Source organism: Martes martes (genome assembly GCF_963455335.1).
Source record: "Martes martes genome assembly, chromosome: 15".
Taxonomy (NCBI): Eukaryota; Metazoa; Chordata; class Mammalia; order Carnivora; family Mustelidae; genus Martes; species Martes martes.
In genome coordinates, this window is record NC_137903.1 from 1,849,979 (window position 1) to 1,871,266 (window position 21,288).

Consider the following 21,288-nt stretch of genomic DNA (forward strand, 5'->3'; position numbering starts at 1 on the left):
GGAAGGAGAGCTTGCTCCGGGGTCTGTGCAAATGCAAGACTGGGCCTGCTAATGAACTGACGGAGGAAAGAATGTCTATTCAAGCCCTTTGTCCACCGAGCCGTTGGGCTTTTGCTGTTGAGTTGTGGAAAATCCCATTTTGAAGGGAACTCACTCTCCACCCCAGGTCTTCTTCCAGGCCCTCATTTAAAGAGCTCTTCCTCTCCCTTAAAATCCAAATACAGGCAGTTTCAGAGCCGGAAGACGCCCTAATGTCATTTACTCCACCTCCAGAATGGCCCCTATTCCTGCAATTTTTTGAGCTCTCAAGCCTCAGAGTCGGTTGTCTAACCTCAGTCCTTCCTGCTGCACACCGGCCTCTACTGTTTTGGCTCCACAGATGAGAAAAGTCACGCAAAAAATCACAGATTAGATTTGGAGTTAAGATTTCCAACAGACCCGAAACACAAGGTGACCCATTTACAACGGGATCCTCCAGCAGGGCCAGGTGACTTGGCTCGGCGAACGAGAAAGGACACGCACGCGCCGTAGAACGGAGGGCATGACGAGGCCAACGAAGGCGTGGCTTCTGCCCGAATCCAAGATGGCCGCGCGCTCTGCCCATCACCTCCTCGGGGGCGGCGGGGGAGAGGCTCAAGGCTCAGCACGCCATTGGTGGAGTTGCCCGCGGCGTGTCCCCGCCCCCTCCCGGGGGGGCGGGACTGACAGTGTCCCAATTTCCGGTTCCGGCAGTACCGGGAGCCGGGTCGAGATGGAGGAAGATGCGAGCGGGGGCCGGCGGCCGCCGGGCATGGAGGCTCGAGTGGGCGCTGTGGCCTAAAGGGCCGGGTTCGGAGCTCGCCTCAGTCGCGGCAGAACCGCCCTGATCGGAGGAGGTGAGAAGCCGGCGGCGCGGAGCGCCTGACGGCGGAGGTCTCCGAGGACCCGGACCTGTCACGGCGGCGGCGAGTGCCTGCGGCTCCGCGGGAGCCGGCCTCGCAGCGCCAGGGCCGAGGGGCGGCTGCGGCCAGGCGTCTGCTCCTGTCGGAGGAGCGCGCGGCGGAGGGAGCGGGGCGAGGGGCGTGGCTCGGCCGGCAGCGAGCCCTGGGCCGAGGGCGGCCGTGCGGGGGGCCCGGGCAGGCGCTGCCGGGACGGCTGTCGTGCGGTGTCTGTGATGAGGATCGCGTGGGTGCCTGTGGACGACCCCGGGAGAGCTGGGTGGGACCGCTCCGTGACGGGGGGGGGTCGGCCTCGAGGGAGGGGTCGGAGGGGTCGGAGGCGTCGCTGTGGCCGAGCGTGGAGATGTGTCCGCGCTCGTGCGGGGAGAGGAGGAGTCTGGATGCAGATGCAGTGGGAGAGTGAGGGACAGAAGAGGCGCAGAGGCCTTGTTTCCGCTGAGAATCGGGGGCCCGAGCTCAGCGTGTGGGTCCAGAGCTGCGGGACGGGGTTCGCTTTGGTGCGGGTGGCCGCGGGAACAGCTCTGCCTGCGTCTGGTAACCAGCGCTGGGCCCAGTTCTGGTGACAAGTCAGGATAGAGTCGTAATGGTCCTGGACTTCTTGAGCAGCTCTGTCATCGTTATACCGATAGTGACAGTCGTCACTTAAAGCAGTGTTTTCCAAACGCTGGGCACGGTAGTCACCCAGAGAGCTCGTTGACATGTGGCTCTTCCTGGACGGGCTAGCCTGCAGCCTAAGTTTGTCTGTCTGCAAGCTCCCAGCCGGTCCCTGGCAGCCAGTGCGTGCGCGGCTCTGAGCAGCCAGGGTTTAGGGGAGCGCTGTCCAGTAGAGCTTGCGGCAGTGGTAGAGATGCTTCCCTGTTACAAAATGCTTTCCCACGTCCCGCCACACTGGTATATGTGCGGCAGGCCTGGCTGTCCCGCTTCCCGGATGAGGAAGCTGAGTTTCAATGAAGCGACATGGTTCTGATCGTACCAGTAAGTAATGGAAGTGGAATTCGGACCTCCTGAGTAGGGGTGTTCTTCCCACTGCATGACCCTGGCCTTCCAGGTGGCACTGCCTTGTCCTGAACCAGTCTTATCTCAGAACCTAGAGAATGATCTGGTGTGATGCTTCTGGGTCAGGAAGAGTGCAAGTGGAAGGGAGATGTGCAGAGACCACCAATCTGTCCCTTTCCCCTGCTGGGCTTAGTAGCGGAGGCTCTGCCTCTGACATCTCGTCTGATGACTTCGGGGTGTCCTGGGTCATCTGTTGGGTTCCATAGGAAGCACTTCAAACTTTGTGCCTGGGCAGTTGTTGAAAGATGGGAGGAAATTCAGATTCGGAGCTGTGCACACAAGTAAGGGTCTGGGGAAAGAGCCAGAAAGGACGGGGGCTGATTGAGTTGGGAGAAGGGAAGCCCAGAGGCAGTGTGCGTACAGGTGCCTGCCAAGAGGATTTTCCGTCGGGTAAAACGGGAGGAACTAGTTTTGATATTTCAGCAGAAAGTTTGGAGGTTATGTAACAAAGAGCAGGTTGGGATCCCACTTTTGAGGGGCAGCCGCAGCTTTTGAAGGGTAAGAGGGAGTGCGTACGGGGCCTTCTCGCCTTCAGCTGTACAAGCTTCTCCCTCTGAGGCATGACCCTTAGTGGCTTTGGTCACCATGGCAGCTGTAGAAGACACCTGCCTTGGCTTCGGAGAGTCCCCCCTTCCTTCTGGGAATTTACAATCAATAGGCACAGGTAAGGATGGAGGAAAGCAGAGAAATGGGGCACTGGGTCCCGCCGTCGGACTTCTTGTCAGGAGTTAGTGGTTCTTTATGATTGAGCCCGACAAGTTGAGAACGAGTCCACTGCTCTTCCTTTCTGTCCTGCTTAGCACAGTTTGCACGAGCCCGGCAGGAGGCCGTCTTGCTTGAGCCCTGCCGTATTTGTCCGGTGACAGCAGTGTGCTGGCCAGCCCCTCAGCTCGGTCCCTCCACCAGCACACTGGGAAAGCAGAGGCAGCTCTTGGTTTCTCTGGAGCAAAGCTGAGAGAAATCTCTGGTCATCTGCAGGCCCAGGAGCTTATGTTTAACCCTTTAACCCTTGAGTGACCAGCAGCCATCAAAGCATTAATGCTGCCTACCACAGGTGGGAGGGACCCAGCTTTAGACTGAGCAGTGTGACTTGTGTCGGAACTCCTCACTTCCCATGGAGTAGAAGGCATGGTCAGTAGAGGAGAAATCTTGGCTCATATCCTGCCTCCACCGTGACCTTGGACCTGTTCCTTTTACCTTATCTGATGCCGTGTCCTCATGGAGCAGAAGTGTCTAACTGTGCACAGGTTAGGTTCTAAGGTCACACGAGGTGACAGGTATTCGGAAAATCCTTGAGTCTCTCTCTGCTCATCGCCCAGTGGTGCTGGAAACATGACCTTGGGACCCTGGATACCAGACACTCTGGGCAGGTGACAGTGAGCACCTTCTCTTGAAGGCCTCAGAGGAGAGGACTGTGGGGCTTGGTGGGTGTCCCCATCTGAGGCTGGGGAGGAAGGGCCACTTTTGCCCGCAGCAGGTGACACGGTAGCCTTCCTTTCGGTTATTTCCCACATCCTAGATGCTCCGCCTGGGCGGAGCTGGTTGTTCTAAGTCATCGTTTGCTGCTCTCGTGGTGTGCGTGCCTTCCTGCTCTGTCGCTTGGCTCTGCCCTGCAGGGGTCCTCGACTTGCCTCATCTGGAAGCTGAGGTTCTCCCTCAGGGCACAGGTGTTTGGCTCGCCCTGCAGGCAGCCTGGCCTTCTGTGACAGTGACACAGTCCAGCTGGGGGTGAGGCTGGGGGCTCCCCGGAAAGCTCACTGTGCTTCTCTGCTGACTTCCGGGGCAAAGCAAGAAGCTCCTCAGGCTACTTGGGACCTTTGACTGGGAGATGTGGTCGTCAAGGGTGGATTCCGTTTAGACACTTGACAGGAGGTTGGCCAAGGCACTGGCTTCGGGGACATTTCAGCGTCTAGAGTTGTCCCTTTAATGTGGCCACCTCCTTTCCGAGCCTGTGTCGGGATTTCTCCCAAAGCCCGGGGAGCCCCTGACTTCTCGATGCTGGTTCCACCTTCCCGTTTCCACTCTGGCCAAAAATGCCCGGTGTCCCGTGCGGGAACACGCTCCGTTGTCGCTCAGGGCATGCGCAGTAGATCATGACCCGTTGCTGGACAGTTCTTAAGTTGGAAGGTCCTGGTTTCATATGGGTATTGCATTAGTGCTGGTTTTGCTGGAGAACTTCGGTGGTGGCCGGGCCTGATGTTAGAGCCACGGTGGCGTACTTTGGCCTGGTTTCTGTCTGAGTCTTAGATCCGTTTTCCGGAGGGATGCTGTTGTCTTTGAAAACAGACTGTGCGTGTCTGGACGGCAGAGTGGGTATCTTCCTTTTTTTTTTTTTTTTTAAGATTTTATTTATTTATTTGACAGACAGATTACAAGTAGGCAAGAGAGGCAGGCAGGGAGAGAGAGGAGGAAGCAGGCTCTCCACGGAGCAGAGAGCCCGATGCGGGGCTCGATCCCAGGACACTGGGATCATGACCTGAGCCGAAGGCAGAGGCTTAACCCACGGAGCCACCCAGGCGCCCCCAGAGTCGGTATCTTCCTATCGCTTGGGTCTCCCCTCATGGTACAGCACAGAGGTTACAATTTCTGTGCGTAGGGGTGAGAAGCGTCAGGCTTGTCCTGGGCCTTGTGGTTCTCCAGACTTCAGGGAAACCTCTTTGCTCTCTGCTGCTTCTTCCCTGTCTCTAGAGTGAGTTATCTAATAACCAAAGAGGACTCTGACCTTTGGCTTGTTGCTAACTTTCTATCCTTTGCGGGGGGAGGGGGGGCAGACTTTCTTCTAATGCAGGCTGCAGGGAAGATGAGTGTAGTGAGTGTGAGTCCCGGCAGCTCCGAGGGCCCAGTCGCCGGCGGGTAAATGGTGAGGAAAGAAGCACCCTGCTGAGGGTTAGAGGTCAAGGCGGTGCCTCCTTGGGAGGCCCTGGAGCGGCCAGAATGGAGCACTGGCTTCCCTTCAGCATTAGGAACCTGCTAAGTGTCACTCAGTGACATCCCTTCATCCCTCCTGGAGGCCTTGCCCCTGGCCAGGTGGTTTCTCCGCGCGGCATCCTGAGCTCTGCCTGGGTGAGCAGAGCAGGGGGCACATGGGCTACGACTCCAGGGCCCGGGGAGGAGGCAGGGACTGGAATCGGTGGTCTGCTCAGCCCGGGCAGGGAGCCGAGCTGGGAGGGGAGCTGCGGGAGTCACTGAAGTGAGGGGCGGCTTCTGGAATTGGGGAAGGGCTGACCAAGGAGAGAAGGGGTCACGAAGGAAGACTTGGGCACGAGAGCCGGCCAAGCTGGACTGGGTGGGATCCAAACTCCAGGGAGGCAGGTACCCCAGAGATGAAGTCTGAGGACGGGGTTCGGAGCCTAACCGGCAGGGCAGAGTGCAAAGCCCTGGCCTCCTTGCCTCTCGCCCGCTCGCACCCCCAGGTCTGCAGGCGCCATGGAGGACAAACGCAACATCCAGATCATAGAGTGGGAGCACCTGGACAAGAAGAAGTTCTACGTGTTTGGGGTGGCGATGACCATGATGATCCGCGTCAGCGTCTACCCATTCACCCTCATCCGCACCCGGCTGCAGGTCCAGAAAGGCAAGAGCCTCTACCACGGGACCTTCGATGCCTTCGTCAAGATCCTGCGAGCCGATGGTGTGACTGGCCTCTACCGGGGCTTCCTGGTCAACACCTTCACGCTCATCTCCGGCCAGTGCTACGTCACCACGTACGAGCTCACCCGGAAGTTTGTCGCTGACTACAGCCAGAGCAACACAGTCAAGTCGCTGGTGGCCGGCGGCTCGGCGTCCCTCGTGGCCCAGAGCATCACGGTGCCCATCGATGTGGTGTCCCAGCACCTGATGATGCAACGCAAGGGTGAGGGAATGGGCCGCTTCCAAGTGCGAGCGAGCCCCGAGGGACGAGGGGTGGTAGCCTTTGGCCAAACCAAGGACATCATCAGGCAGATCCTGCGGGCCGACGGGCTCCGAGGCTTCTACCGGGGGTACGTGGCGTCACTGCTTACCTACATCCCAAACAGTGCTGTCTGGTGGCCCTTCTATCACTTCTATGCAGGTAAGTGGGGGGCAGGAGAGCAGGGGTTTGGACGGGTGGGAGGGAGCGGAGGCGGGGCGGGTGGGGCACTGTGCAAGCCAGAGCGGAGGATTTCAGGGAAGAACGGGGTGTTCGTCCAACAAACATTTGATCCCAAGAGGGCTCACGGATGAATGAGACACGGGTTCTTTCGGGGAGCTTCTGTCATCGTGGGGGGACTCAGGCGAGTAGACGACTCTAGAACATCAAGTATGTTGATTGCCTTAATCAATGGGGGTTCGTGGACTTTAATTGGAAGGCGAGGAAGGACAAAATTCTCGGGATATTTGGGATCTGAAGAGGAAATTTCAAATTTCAGATGAGTGTTTGCGTTGGATGCCTTTCCTCAGAGTTGTTAAATTCAGGGTGTCAAAGGGCCTGGAACCCCTCCGCTCCTAGAATGTATTTTTGTTCGTAAGACATTTTACTTCTTTTTAAGTGTTTCCCAGAAACGGATTACTGGGTCCAAAGATAACATTTTTGAGGGCCTCAATAAGCATGTTGCCAGACTTCCTTCTGGAAGGCAGAGTGCATTACCAAGAACAGGACCTGAGCATGCCCGTGACCCTTGACACCCACGGCTTTGGGCCACCAGCAGACTCCCATGAGGACGGTGTCTGCTTGCAGCCTCTGCAGTCCCTGCTGTGGGCTCTGAGCCTTGGCCATGGGCATTCTGCCCAGTCCATCCGGGACCTTTCTAACCAAACTTCATAATGCCTTCCTCACCTGTCATTCTCTCCCTCCGGGACTGCACGTTTGTGATTCTCCTATTCTCCTGGCTGTGCCTTCTTTATTGCTAGCTCTGTTTCTCTCTCCTGTTCAGCACAGTCTTCTTGCATATTTGGTAAAATTCACCTACCCAGACTCCACCCCTGACCTTTTGCCTCAGATCCTTTGGGAACAGATCCTGATAATCTTAATGTTAAGAAAAACTCTAAGAGGGGCGCCTGGGTTGAAGGCGGTTGAAGCCTCTGCCTTCGGCTCAGGTCATGATCAAGCCATCCAGCTCCCTGCTCCGTGGGGAGCCTGCTTCTCCCTCTCCCTCTGCCCCCCTGCCTGCTTGTGCACGTGCGCTCTTTCTCGCAAAAAAAAAAAAAAAAAAAAGAAGAAGAAGAAGAAGAAGAAGAAGAAAGAAACAAAGAAGAACTCTAGGAAATGTGAGCATTTTCTCTGGCATCTGTCTTTGCCCTTCTCTCCTCATGTAATTTCATTTACAATTGACTTGTCCTTTTCTGCCATGTCAGAAAATCTGTGTCTGTCCCTAGACTAACTTTCCAGAGCTCTGGACAGACACCGACTGTTGGGCCTCCCAACTTGGACGCATGCATTTACATCCGAAACACTATGCAGTAAACTCTCTTTCACCCCAAGCTGGTTGACTCACTTCCTTCTCTCAGTGGCCAGGTTATTCTCCATGTCACTGACACAGTCACTCCCTCGTCCCCACATCTGGTCCTGGTGACCCCGGAATGTCTTTTCCTACTCTCTGTCCATTTCTCCTGCCTTCCCTGGAAACCAGGCCTCAGGGGCCAGCCTTCGGGCTGCTGCGCCAGCCCTCTAGCTGGTCTCCCATCCCACCTACCACACTTGGAATGGAGTCACTCTGCAAACCCTGGGTGTGGTGCTCAGCGGCTCCCCCTGCTGGCCGAGGACTGGCCCATCTCTTCAGCCTGGCTTCCACCGCCCTTTACAGCGGAGTGTCCCCTGGTGCGGTGTGCGCGGTAGCCAGGCCAGATCACGCACAAATCTTCCCACCCCAGCTTTGTTCCTCTCGGCCGTCCAGGTGCACCGGCCCTGTGACGCCGTGACGTACGTGAGTGCTGCTCACTGCCTCCTTGCCTCTCTCCTTGGAGCCCTTCTTAACCCCGAAACCACCTGTCTGTCCTGGAGCCCCGCTGGCCTTCCTTGAAGCTTCCTTCGGCGGCTGCACCGCCTGCCTTGATGCCGTTCGTGTGCGCCTTCTCTCTTCCACGGTGTGGAAAGGTTCCCTTTTTCCTAATGCGTTTTTCAGTTGAGATACAATTAAGATACAGTTGATTGGAAAGTTTCTTGGAAGGGGGAGGAAACTGACATTTATTGACTACAAACCACCTGCCAGACAGTCTCCTGGACACGTGTACTTCGTAAACACTTGGTTTTTTTTGTTTTTAAGATTTTATTTATTTATTTGACAGAGAGATCACAAGTAGGCAGAGAGGCAGGCAGAGAGAGAGGAGGAAGCAGGCTCCCCGCTGAGCAGAGAGCCGGATGCGAGGCTCGATCCCAGGACCCTGAGATCACGACCTGAGCCGAAGGCAGAGGATTTAACCCACTGAGCCACCCAGGCGCCCCTCGTAAATACTTGTTGAATGAGTAGAGTGGTTCTTGTCCTTCCCTTTTGCTTAAAATCTGCCAATGGTGCCTTCTGAGCATTTAGAATAAATTTATTTAGAATACATTTATTTAGCATAAATGTAAATACATGTTTACATGTATTTAAATGTATTTAAATGTAAACACAAGTTTACAAAGTAAGCACCCGAGTGTGCCCGTGGCCAGTGCAGGCCTCCATGATCTGGCCGCTCTGCCGGGCCGGCCCCGCGGCGGGCCTCCCTCCCCTCGCTCCGCTCCGTCCTCACTGTCCTTCTCTCTGTTCCTGAAACACACCAAGCTCTGTTCTCACCTTTCTACATAACGTTCTCTCGGCCCGGAGGGCCCTGTCCCCTGTCGTCCTTGTGCTCCGGGCCTCAGCCTACATGCCACCTTTGCACAGAAGACGTCTTCATCCAGTTGGAAAAAGGGCTCCTTCTCTTTTTTTCAGCTTGTTTCCTTCACAGCATTTGTCGTAACGATTTGCGATCACTTTATCCTTGACTCACAGCTCCTACAGCAGAATGTGAGTCCCATGAAGGCCCTTCCAGGTTCATTTCTCTGCTGTGTGTCCTGTGCTCAGCGCAGTGCCTGGCATCCGGTAGTGTGAAATAAACAGACGTTTATATTACTGTCCAAAATCACGTGGCCAGGAGGGACTTAAACCAAGCGAGCTTGGGTTTACCATCTGCTCTGCAGATACTCGATGCCCGCGAGCGCTTGTTGGACGAGTAGTGGAGAGCAGAGACCTGGAACTCTTGCCCCCTCCCCCCCTCCCTCCCTCTTTGTTTTCTCATCCTCTCCTGAAGTCCCAGGAACATGGTCTGGGTGCATGACTACAGCTGGCACCTGGAGCCTACTGTGGCTTGCAGGCCCAGCGGCCAGTGCAGACAGGCCCATGGGGGCTGGCAGCACCGAGCCGAGTGCCACCTCGCAGTGGCCGCGAGATGCTTCCTTCTCTGGAGAAACAGGACGCACGTGGCTCGGTTTATGCTGGTCACTCTCTCGGTTTATGCTGACCGGTGGCTAGCAGCCTCAGGTGGCGGGGGGAGGCAGCTCTGGCAGGCCATACGGAGTCCTCCCGTGCTGCTGGATTTAGAGGCCCTCATGCCTACCCCCTGATCTCTAGGTGGCCACAAAGGACCAAAAGTAAGGGCATGAGAAGAAAACTCTTTAAGGTTCTATGGCAGCTGAGCTGTAGAGAGAAGACGGAGACAGAACCTGCGATGGCGAGCCTGCCGTGCGTCCAGCCTCCCGCAGAGCGGAAGCCAGAGCTTCAGCCTCACACTGGCCTTGCTGCCCTTGAAGACTTAAGGCACGCTCTTGCCTCAGGGCCTTTGCACAGGATGTTACCTCTGCTTGGAAAGTTCTTTGCACAGATCCATAGGGCTTGCACTCGCCTTCAGGTCTTGGCTCAGACTCGAGCCTTCTTGGAGAGAGCTTCCATGCCCACCGTGTTTAAAACGGCAGCCCCTGCATTGCCAGCACTCCGCATTCCCTGTCTCCCTCTCCTGCTTTATCCTTATCGACAGGGGACACCCGTGACCTTCTGATGTAGCTCTGTCTTTGGGTTTTGGGGATTGCCGGTGTCCCCCCAGTAGAACAGAAACCTTCTGAGGATGGGATTCGGTCTTGTTTATTCACTCCTCCATCCTCGGGGCCTGGGGCGGCTGGCCACGGTGGCCACTCAGGGAGCCTTTGTTCAACAAGCGAGCTCTTGTCTTTCACGGCTAGAGAGGGTAAAGCTAACAGTTCAGCCGCACTGAGCTTCCCAGTGACCAGGGAGTGGGTGAGTCTGGCCATCTCCATCAGCAGTTTGAGAAATGAGCTCTGCTTTCTTGATACAGCCTGGAGAAAACATCTCACTCTTGGATATGACTTTCTCTCGTTATTGTTTTTATTTTTAAAGACATTCATATGGCAGGGGACCCCTGGGTGGCTCAGTCAGTTAACCATCTGCCTTTGGCTCAGGTCATGATCCCAGACCATGGGCTGGGATGGGACCACGGGCTCCCTGCGCAGTGGGGATCCTGCTTCTCCCTCTTCTTCTGCCCCTCTGCCTGCTTGTGCTCGCTCACTCTCTCTAATGAATACATTAAAAATCTTTAAAAAAAAATTCACATAGGGGCACCTGGGTGGCTCAGTGGGTTAAAGCCTCTGCCTTCGGCTTGGGTCATGGTCCCGGGGTTCTGGGATCGAGCCCCGCGTCGGGCTCTCTGCTCAGCGGGGAGCCTGCTTCCTCCTCTCTGCCTGCCTCTCTGCCTACTTGTGATCTCTATCTGTCAAATAAATAAAAAAAATCTTAAAAAAAAAATTCACATAGAGGGGTGCCTGGGTGGCTCAGTGGCTAAAGCCTCTGCCTTCGGCTCAGGTCATGATCCCGGGGTCTTGGGATCGAGCCCTGCATTGGGCTCTCTGCTCAGCAGGGAGCCTGCTTCTCCCTCTTTCTCTCTGCCTGCCTCTCTGCCTACTTGTGATCTCTGTCTGTCAAATAAATAAATAAAATCTTTAAAATAAATTCACATAGGTATATACATAATGGAGTATTAGCCATTAAAAAAAATGAAAACTTACCGTTTGCCATGACATGGACGGAGTTAGATGTTATAATGCTAAGTGAGATAAGCCAGTCGGGGAAAAGCAGGTATCATAGGATCTCACACAGACATAGAATTTAAGAAACAAGACAAAGAAAAGAAGAGACAAACCAAAAAACAGGCTCTTTGCTCTAGAGAACACACTGCTGGTCACCAGAGGGGAGGTGGGGGGGCTGGGAAACAGGTGATGGGGGCTGAAGGGGGTTAGTGTCATGAGCACTGAGCAGTATATAGGACTGTTGAATCACTGTATCGCACACCGGAAACTAACATAATGCTGTATGCTAAGAAACTGGAATTTAAAAGTACAGTACAAATATTCACGCGGCCCAGAACACACAAGGTCAGGACAGGGATGCGGGGAAGAGACCCCGCGCCCTCGTCGGTCACCCTGCTCCTTCCTCGTGCGTGCGTGGGAAGACGGGTCCCGTGCGCGTTCCTGGCCGTGAGTTGAGAGGACTGGAGCACAGTCATCAGGTTTTCACACCAGGGAGGATTTCTGTCCATCAGATGAAAGGAACTGGTGTGCAGAGAGGTTCTGAAACCCCTTCTCCAGAGGACTGTTGTGTTCAGAGTGGGAGATGGACCCAGCGCGGCTTCCGCAAGGGCCCTCAGAGCCATCAGTGTTGTGGGCTCTGATGGGAGCCAGGAAGAGAAGACGGGCGCTCCGGGGTCCGGGGAGGCTGAGGCTGGAGAGGGCTCGTCCTCGTTGGGCACAGAAGCAGCCTGAGGGCTGACCGCGCGGCGCCGCACGTCTTGAGGCCTTGTCTTTCCCTCGATTCCAGAACAGCTCTCATACCTCTGTCCTAAGGAGTGCCCGCACATCGTCTTCCAGGCTGTCTCGGGGCCCCTGGCTGCGGCCACTGCCTCCATCCTCACCAATCCCATGGACGTCATCCGCACCCGAGTGCAGGTAAGACCGGCCTCCACCCGGGTGAGAAGGGTGGGTGACCTGCGGGCTCCCCCGCGCCCCCCTGACCTCTGAGCCATGGCCTTCTAGTCTAGCTGGCCTTGGCCTGTCAGCCAGGCCCCTTCCCGCAGCCGGCTCGCGTCTGCAGAAACCAGCTGAGCATGTCGAAGCCCCTAGTGTTCCCCTCGTGGTGTCTGTGGCCTCGCACGTCCTGCTCCTGGCCTTGCACACCTGTTCCAGTCCCAGCATGCCCCTGCTCCTGTTGTGGCCATGCCCGCCGGGCTCCTCCCTGCCTGGCCTCTTGTTAGCATTGCCGATAGGACAGCTTTTCCTTACATCGCAGGTTCGTGGCTATTAGACGTCTGTCCGTTTCGGCGGGTAGGTCTGGCTTCTCTGTTGGGCTGGGTTTTCTGCACTGTTCTTGGGCAGGCCTCACGGACTGTGCCATGTAGACTCAGCGGGGACGCTGACAGAGCCCTTGGTGGTGCTGTCCAGGGATGATCGTCCCTGTCCTCCCTCAGCTCAAAGATAGCTCCCCGGCACCTCGTCCAAGGAAGCAGAGTCTGAATCTGGGTGTGTCACATACAGGTGGCAGGGGCTGCGGTGTGAAGCTTTAGGTGGGGAGAATGGGGGATTTTGATGTCTGCGGTGGGTAGGTAGGAGGACAGCTGTCCAGGAGAGCGGTGGCACTGGGAGGGTGGGAGGGGAGGAGAAGAAACTCAGCAGCTCGGAGCTGAAGTCAGCTTCCCTGATACCAGGACGCCGGGACAGAGGTGGCCAGTAAATCTAGGTTTACTTGTCCCTGGGAAGGAATGCCGCCCCCACACACTTTTTTTTTAGATTTTATTTTTTTATTTGACAGAGAGACACAGCGAGAGGGGGAACACAAACAGGGGGAGTGGGAAAGGGAGAAGCAGGCTTCCCACCGAGCAGGGAGCTCAATGCAGGGCTCGATCCCAGGACTCTGGGATCATGGCCCAAGCTGAAGGCAGACGCCCAACAACTGAGCCCCCCAGGCGCCCCCCCCCCGACTTTTGAACGAATCAAGTCGCATCTGAGTGGTTTGCAGATAACAAAGTGCACAGGTTCCCTCCTCCTCTTCTGAGGCTTATTTCGAGTGTTCCACGAGGAGACCCAAGGGAAAGGACAGGTGTCTGCTTCTGAGGCATTGCCGGGTGGGAGGGGACAAAGCACATGGGAGGCCCTGAGGCTCACCTGAGCGGCCCTGCCCGCTGTGGCTCTGCGGGAGGGCAGGGGGCAGAGGCGGGCAGAGGAGAGTGCTGCCGAGGGAGAGCGGAGTGTGCAGCTGGGTGCTGCGGGAGGGGTGCTGTGGGAGCTGGGGGGGAGGGGGTAATGCTCAGAGCTGATCGCCTTGTGAACATCACCCAGTCCGGGGAGGCGTGACACGGAGAGCTGGTGTCCTGCGCGGGCTGAGGGTCTGAGTGGGACCAAGTGTGCTTTGGTGGCGGGGTCTGGGGGCACAGGAAGGGGGCAGGATTGTCGAGAAGAGCAGAGAAGACTCCAGCCTCAGCCGGACTTCCAGTGTGGCAGGGAACAGGGGTCTCGGGGTGTGTCTGGGTGCCAGGGTGAGGGGAGGAGTCCAGCCTCGGGGACTGAGGGACCGAAGTGGTCGGAATGGAAAGGACAGAGTGGCGGGGCCGTGAGTACCGGGTCTCCCTGAGGCAGGGGGGACGCAGCCAGGGCAGGGCCACGGCGGAGGCGCCGGTCTGACGGCGGTAACAGCTCGCAGTAACGGGGCGCCTGGGCCTACCAGCAGGACCGCTCAGACGACCGCGGTGGGGCGGGGGGGTGCTCCGTCGCTGTTGCACGCGCGAGGGCCCCGAGCGCAGAGTACGCTCCCCCGAGGCCGTGCTGTCGGTGACCGGTGAGCGGGGAGCAGGATCCGATCCCAGCAGGCGGGCCGGCACCGGGGCCCACACGCAGCCCCGGGCCACCCTGCTGCTCCCAAGCCCGGACCCGCCCCGGACCCCAAGGCACAGGGAGGCTGTGCTGAGCGGCTCCAACCACAGCCGACGGCCTTCCGCTGTGTTGCTTTTCCAGGTTGAAGGCAAGAGCTCCATCGTCCTGACGTTCAGACAGCTGATGGCCGAAGAGGGGCCCTGGGGCCTCATGAAGGGCCTCTCGGCCAGAATCATCTCAGCCACGCCCTCCACCATCGTCATCGTGGTGGGCTACGAGAGCCTCAAGAAGCTGAGCCTCCGGCCAGAGCTGGTCGATTCCCGACACTGGTAACCCGACGCGGGAGCCAAGCCCACTGGTGGCCGCGCTGCTTTGGGTGGGGGGGGGCGGCGTGGGGAGGGTGGCGCTGCCCCCCGACGGGCTCCCCGCCGCCCCACATCCGCAGCCTTGCCCCGGGGGGCCTGTCTGGGACAGGGCAGAGACGGAATGGCTCTTGCTGAAGAAGCTCCACACCGGGACCCCCTCTCCCATGACTTCTCATTTTCTTGCCCGACTGGGCTCCCTGGCTCAGTCCCGGTCCTCAGCCCTGTCCTAAGGAAACCCTCCGTCCAGTGCCACCGCCCCACGCCCTGCGAACCCTTCTTCTGGCTTCCCCCACCGTCGTGTCCCTGAGACCCTGGCGGAGCTGTACATAGAGCTTGCTTCCCGTCACCGGTCTCCCTCCTGGGCCCTCAGCCCCGCTTCCGTCGGCTGCCACCAGCCCTCTCCCGCTGCCTTCCGCGGGCCTGCTCGCGCGTACTTCGGGACGGAGCTGCCCGCCGGACCGCTCTGCTGCTCCCTGCCGATGGGGCGCTGGGGGCGCAGGGCCAGACTCTTCCGCGCAGGGAGTAGGAGCAGCGAGAACCTCTGGTGTTCCAGAGCACTTGTCCTCTCTTTGGAGAGGTATTAGGTCGGGGACAAATGTCGATCCTTTATCTTGTGTGTGTTTTTTTAACACCTGTGAACTAGGTACTGTCAGTCCTGCTGAAGCGCGCATCCTGCAGTCAGAGCCCACCCCCTCCTCAGACAGGTGGAAAACGCGGCTTTTCCCTCAATCCCGATTCCCTGTCCTGTCCACGTTCCTTCCGAGCCAGCAGCCCCTGGGTGACTAGAGGGCCTGCCTGGCGGACAGAACAGCCGGTCCAGGGCAGCCCAGTGGAGCTCCCGGCCCTGGGCAGTGGGGCCGCCGCATCTGTACCCGGGTCAGCGGGACTCACGGACACACAGGCCTCACAGTGGGAGCCTCCGAGTCGTGGAACCGCTGGTGTTTCTCTTCTCCTCATCCCAGTGAAGAGTCTTCCCGGTCACAGGCCTCCCGCGGGGCGCTTGGGAGAGTCAGGAGCGGGGCACGAAGCCACCTGCCCACGACCGCTGCACTTACCAGCCCGACACTGCCCTGCGCGGCCGCCCGGCACTCCTCCTTCCCCGCGCCCCGCTGCCACCCAGGCCGCTGCACCCGCACGAGGCACACGTGTGGCTGGAGGAGCCTTCCTGCCTCTCTTGGTCCCACCCCGGGAAAGGCCGCACTGCCGTGAACGGTGCTAGCTACCCGAGGCCTTGACTCTTGTACGGCTGCCCCCTTCTGTCTCCCTGGCCAGGTCAGAGCCAGACCCCGCTTCTCCACCTCTGTCCACCTGGGTCTGTCAGATCTTCGAGGGCTAACCCCCTTCACCTCCCTTTGGTTTTGTGTCCCCTCTCCTCTGTCAGGTGTCCCCCAGTGGCTCCCCCCAACACCAGGGTGCACAGGTGACTCTGACCCACTGCCCCTCAGTCACCCACCTGCCCAAGAGCCACCAGCAGGGTGGAGGCCAGGGCCCCTGTCCCTGCAGTCTCTGCGCTTCCGCCCCATGCCTCCTCCCTAGAGGCCTGTCTGCCCTCGGCCCCACGCTGGCCACGCTGGCCACGCGGGCTGGGCGGTGGCAGGAGGGGGTGTGCGTGCGCTCAGACTGCTTTCCCTCGAGCTCCCCATGCGGGGTGCCGCACACCTCCCCCCCACCCTCTCCACCTCTCCCTCTGTCCGGCTGTCCCTCTGTCCACCTCTTTCTTCCTCTGTCCATCGCTCCCTCCTCCCTCCATCTCTCCCTCTGCCCACCTCCCTCTCGGACAGGGGGCCCCGGCCCCTGGGCTCCCACCCAGCCCGTCAGGGGGCCGGTGGCCTCGGGTTACGGAGCAGCGGGCCGAAGGCGGCGGCCGCTGGACTTGCGGGCGGGCTGGTCCGTGGCCCGCCCCGGAAGGAACGTGGGACACGGGGCGGCGGGCACGCAGGTGCAGCTGGCGCTTGGCACACTGGACTGCTGTGAACACGAGCGGCGGACACCCACTGTTGCACTGTACGAAGTCTCTGATGTGTGATTAAACCTTTTTACTGAGCCCTGGGCGTCGGCTTGCGCGTAGTTCGCCTGCCCGCCCGAGCGCGCCGCCCCGCCCCCGCGGCTCGGTGACGGACACCCGCCGCTTCCAACCGGAGGCGCCCGGTGCCGGGCCAGCCAATCGGGGAGCCCGGGGGGCGGGGCGAACGAGCCCGTTAGATTTGGCGGTCAGGGTTCAACATGGCCGCAGCGCGCTGCGTCCACGCCGACGGCGGCTGCGAGGAAAAGGGGCCTGAAGGGTCGTGTCCAGCCGTGGCCCCCGGCGCCACCATCCCGAGGGTGAAGCTCCTCGACACCCTGGTGGAAACTTTCCTCCAGAAGCTGGTCGCTGCCGGGAGGTAAGGGGCGGGGAGCGAGAGGCCCGGGAGGGGGCGCGGCGGCGGCCCGGTCACGTGGCCTCGCGCCCGGGTCAAGACTGGCCGGGCTCCGCCAGCGGTCACGTGGTCGCGCGCGCGCGCCGGCGGGGGGCGGGGCTGGCCTCCCGTGCGCGGGCCAGCGGGGCGGGTGGGCTGCGGCTGGGCTCCCCGCGGCTGGGCTCCCCGCGCCTCGGCCCCGCACGGAGCGCCGGCCGTCCCTGCGCCCGCGGCTGCAGTGCGCACAGGTCCGGGCGCCGCGCGTCCCTGCGGGCAGACGCGCGGGGAACGGGCGCCGGGCTTGCCGAGACCGTGGGCGGGCGCCGGGCTGGAGGGCGGCGCGGGAAGGGAGCCGCAGGGGACGTGACGCCGAGCGGCACCTGGAGGAGGGAGCGACGGGGAAAGGGCTACGGACGAGGAGGGGGCTTGTGCAAAGACCCTGAGGTCGTCGGGCCTGCTGGGGAGGGGCAGCTGGAGACCTCCGCGCAGGAGCAGTTCTCCGAGGAGGGAACCTGGTAAAGCATCCGCAGTTGTTCTTGTGGACCCGTCGTAAGCCACCACCAAGGCCGGCCCCCGCGAGGTCCCTCCTTTGTTTCAGGTGTTTTCGTTTTCGTGCCCCCGTTCGTGTCTTCCTCTCCCCTCTCCGTAGGCCTCACTCTCCGCGGGCTGTGCGCTCCGGTTGTTGGTGGGTGAGTACTTGCCGCAGCGTCGCCGGCTGTGCGGTCGGGCTGGAGGGTGCCTGCTCTCGCGGAGCCGGTGTCCAGTGCCGCCAGGAGAAGGGAGTCGGGGTAGAGGAGTGGGGACGGGGCCATCTGGGTTAGCGAGAGTGCAAGGAGGGGACATTGGTGTGTTTGCCTCCTTGCAAAACATGTTTCGTGCCCGTGTGTAAGTGTACGTGAGTGATAACCGGGCTGCATGGGACCGTTTCCACTGAACACCGCTGGCTTTAAGCTCTCACCACGAATCCTAAGTGCCTGTGGTGCAGGGTCGCTCGTTCCCTGACCGGCATCCGGCGCTCACCCAGCCGGTCGCAGACCCCTGGCCGCCTCTGGGCCCGTCCTCCACAGCCCCTGCCTGGGCGACTGTCCTCGTTCCTGCTTTTGCACGAGTCCTGGCATTTCTGCACGAAGGTAATGGAGAGGGACCCTGGATTCTGGGGTTCACAGCTGCCTCTGCCTTGTCAGATTGCTTTCCAAAAAAGCTGTTCCCGTCTCCAACCTCACCGGCATGGGTGTCCACCACCTGCCGCTCCGAAGGCTGGACAGGGCTGTTGCACAGTGTGGTAATTCGCATGCCCCGCTGCTCGCAGCTTCGGACAGACCCTCGTCGCACTTGTCAGTCACGTGGCTTTCCTTTTCTGCCCGCAGCCGCCTCCTCGTTTCCTCCAGGTTTTCCTTTTCAGACTCATTTTCTTAAGATTCTATTTATTTGTCAGAGAGGGAGGCTGAGAGAGGAGGAGGGAGCGCAGCAGGGAGAGCAGCAGCAGCAGAGGGAGAAGCGGGTTCCCCGCTCAGCAGGGAGCCCGAAGTGGGGCTTGATCCCAGGACCCCGGGATCATGACTGGAGCTCAAGGCAGACGCTTAAGCACTGAGCCACCCGGGCTCCCGGTCTACAGAGTTTTAACGTTCTTTAAAGAACTCACGCATTCTTACTAGGTCACTACCTCGTACTTGATAGTTTCTGTTACCGTCGTGAATATTCTCTCGTTTTCTGTTTTCTTTCAAAAATTGGTTACTGATGACTTAGAGAAACTATTGCTTTTTGTGAGATAATTGTATCCAGCAGTCTTGTTCCACGCTTACTGAAGTGTAACCTCCCTCAGAGTGCGCAGGTCATCAGTGTTCGGCCTGATACCATTTCCACGAATGAGCACACCTCTGTGACCAGCACCCAGATCCGGAAACAACCCCAGAAAGTGCCCATGCGCCCCCTCCCGTCTTCACCTTCAGCTGGAAGGGTAACCACTTTCCTGCCTTTTGGGAACCAGACATTAATTTTGCCTGGGTTCCCCCCACACACTTTATTAAATGGAAGGAATCCTGTAGTTTGTGATCTTTTATGTCGGACTCTTTTCCTCGACGCTGCCTTTGTGAGATTCACCCACATCGTCCTCAAGGATTTGCAGTGAACAGTGATGCCATCGCCTTTGCCTTCTTCCTTCTTCTCCACGGCGTTTACGTTTTGGCTGTGTATTGGGGCGCCCGGGTGGCTCAGTGGGTTAAAGCCTCTGCCTTCGGCTCAGGTCATGATCTCAGGGTCCTGGGATCGAGCCCCGTGTCAGACTCTCTGCTCAGCAGGGAGCCTGCTTCCTCCTCTCTCTGCCTGCCTCTCTGCCTACTTGTGATCTCTCTCTCTGTCAAATAAATAGATAAAATCTTTAAAAAAAAAAAAAAAACAGTTTTGGCTATGTATTTTTGAAAAACTATGAAAGTCCCTGTGTGTTTCTGGTTTTCTGAGAGGTTTTTAAAAAGTCAGGGATGCCCGGAGGTCTCAGTTGTTAAGCCTCTGCCTTCAGCTCAGGTCATGATCCCAGGGTCCTGGGATCGAGCCCCTTGTCGGGCTCCCGGCTCAGCAGGGAGTCTGCTTCTCCCTCTGCCTGCCGTTCCCCTTGCTTGTGCTCTCTCTCTGGCAAATAAATAAATAAAATCTTAAAAATAAATCCTGTTAATTTTCATATGATTACTCCTGGTTTCTACAGATTTGCTATCTTTTATATTTTCATAGTTGTTTAATTCTTGTTTTTTTCTAACAGTCTTAGTTTACTCCTCTCGTGCGGAGTCTGCACAGCCATCACAGGCGAAGGCTCCGCGGTGGCTCTGCTCCTGCTCTCGTCCAGCCTCCAGCTCACTTCTCTTTGCCGGCGCCCACACTGGCCGTCGCAGCGCCCGTCTGCGTTCTGTTCCTGGTGTCCTTTCGCTGTTTCTTGCCTTGTCTTCTCATATAGACCATGTCTTGTGAGTCTGTGTTTGGGTTCATTTTTCTTTGCGTTATCCACGAATCATAAATCGTGCCAGAGCCGGTTCCGCTGCCGCAGCCATCCTGAATCTGGAGTTCTACATCCAAATGCAGATGGGACATCTGGTGTGGTCTTGTACATTGTGGCTAGTTTTTCGCAAATTTCTGTCTCAGGTCCCGTTGCCTTTCCGGGGTGAAGGACATCAGGGACCATCTGTTTCCGCTGAAGTAGTTGGTTGGTCATGAACTTCCTGGTCCGGATAGTTACCGTGTCATTCGTGATGGCGGCCAGGCTTCAGGCAGCCGGGGAGGAAGAAGTTGTTTAATTCGTATGCAGCCGGGGAGGAAGAAGTTGTTTAATTCGTATGCCGGGACATTTATCCTCGTGGCGCACAGCACGTTCGCAGACTTGTACACCCATCGCCACTCTCTAGTTCCAGAACATTCTCACCGCCCCAGAAAGAAAGCTCGTGTTCGTTAGCAGTCACTCCCCATTTCTCTCCCCCAGCTCCCCACAGTCACCGTCTACCCTCTGTCCGTGTGCACCTGCCTGGTCTGGACCCTCCGTCCACACAGAGCGCACCGCGCCTCGCCTGACACGGCCGGCCTCTCGCACTTTGCATAAGGAAGGATTTCAGGGTTCGTCCCTGTCCCCGTGTCAGGATTTCCGTCCTTTTATGCCTGGATTGCATTCTGCTGTGTGGCTCTCCCACCCCATTTCGTTGCTGCTGCCCTGACTGGCACACGGCGGGGCTGTTCTCCCGGGACTGTGTGTCAGGAACGGCGCTGGGAAGCGCACGCCGCCGAGCAGGTGTGCTCCGCTCTGCCGGGGAGGCCCCTGCTGGCTCGTGTCGTCACTCCCCTCCCGGTTTGTCACTCCCCTCCTGGTTTGTCACTCCCCTCCCGGTTTCACCGTCTGGGGAAGTGCCAGACTGTCCTCCGGCGCAGCCCTGCTGTTCTGCGTTTCCACCGGCTCCATTTGCCCACACCCTCGCCGGCGCTCCTCACGGGCGGTCTGTCTGCTGGTGGCCCGCAGCGGCGCGCCCTGGGGCGTCTGATGCGCCGCAGGTTCGCGCTTTCCTCCGGACTACAGGGTTGAGCCGGGCCACGCGCTTCTTTACCGCTTCCGTGTCTTCTTTGGAGAACTGCTGATTCAGATGTTTTGTCCGTTATTTATTTATTTGTTTACATATAAAAATGTTCTTCATTTAGGGGCGCCTGGGTGGCTCAGTGGGTTAAGCCTCTGCCTTCGGCTCAGGTCACGATTTCAGGGTCCTGGGATCGAGCCCTGCATCAGGCTCTCTGCTCGCCAGGGAGCCTGCTTCCTCGTCTCTCTCTCTCTGCCTGCCTCTCTGCCTGCTTGTGATCTCTGTCAAATAAATAAATAAAATATTTAATAAATAAATAAATAAGGTATTTATCATAGGAACATGTTCAGTGGGAAATAATTGAAAATCACCTAAAATGTCCAACATTTGAAGAGTGGTGGTTACACAAGTATAATAGCTCAGACTAAGAAAATACTCTCCTGGGGTGCCTGGGTGGCTCAGTGGGTTAAAGCCTCTGCCTTCAGCTCAGGTCATGATCCCAGGGTCCTGGGATCGAGCCCCACATCGGGCTCTCTGCTCAGTGGGGAGCCTGCTTCCTCCTCTCTCTCTGCCTGCCTCTCTACCTACTTGTGATCTCTGTCTGTCAAATAAATAAAATCTTTTTAAAGAAAAGAAAATATTCTC

At 58.2% G+C, this 21,288-nt stretch overlaps 1 protein-coding gene across 4 annotated transcripts in view; it reads left to right on the plus strand.

Annotated features, from left to right (window-relative positions):
• The first annotated feature begins 734 nt into the window (after positions 1–734).
• Positions 735–21,288, plus strand: part of LOC308356254 (solute carrier family 25 member 44) — a 30,070-nt gene continuing 9,516 nt past the window's right edge. The window contains exons 1-4 of one of the 4 annotated variants that reach the window (XM_080825097.1): positions 735–875; positions 5,408–6,045; positions 11,795–11,922; positions 13,981–14,168. In XM_080825097.1, the coding sequence (XP_080681223.1) occupies positions 5,421–6,045; positions 11,795–11,922; positions 13,981–14,168 (941 nt within the window). In that variant the 5' untranslated portion in view covers positions 735–875; positions 5,408–5,420. Of the gene's footprint in view, positions 876–4,766; positions 4,855–4,901; positions 5,058–5,407; positions 6,046–11,794; positions 11,923–13,980; positions 14,169–21,288 lie in introns of those variants that run through there. The other 3 variants (XM_080825094.1, XM_080825096.1, XM_080825095.1) reach the window with 3 other exon arrangements.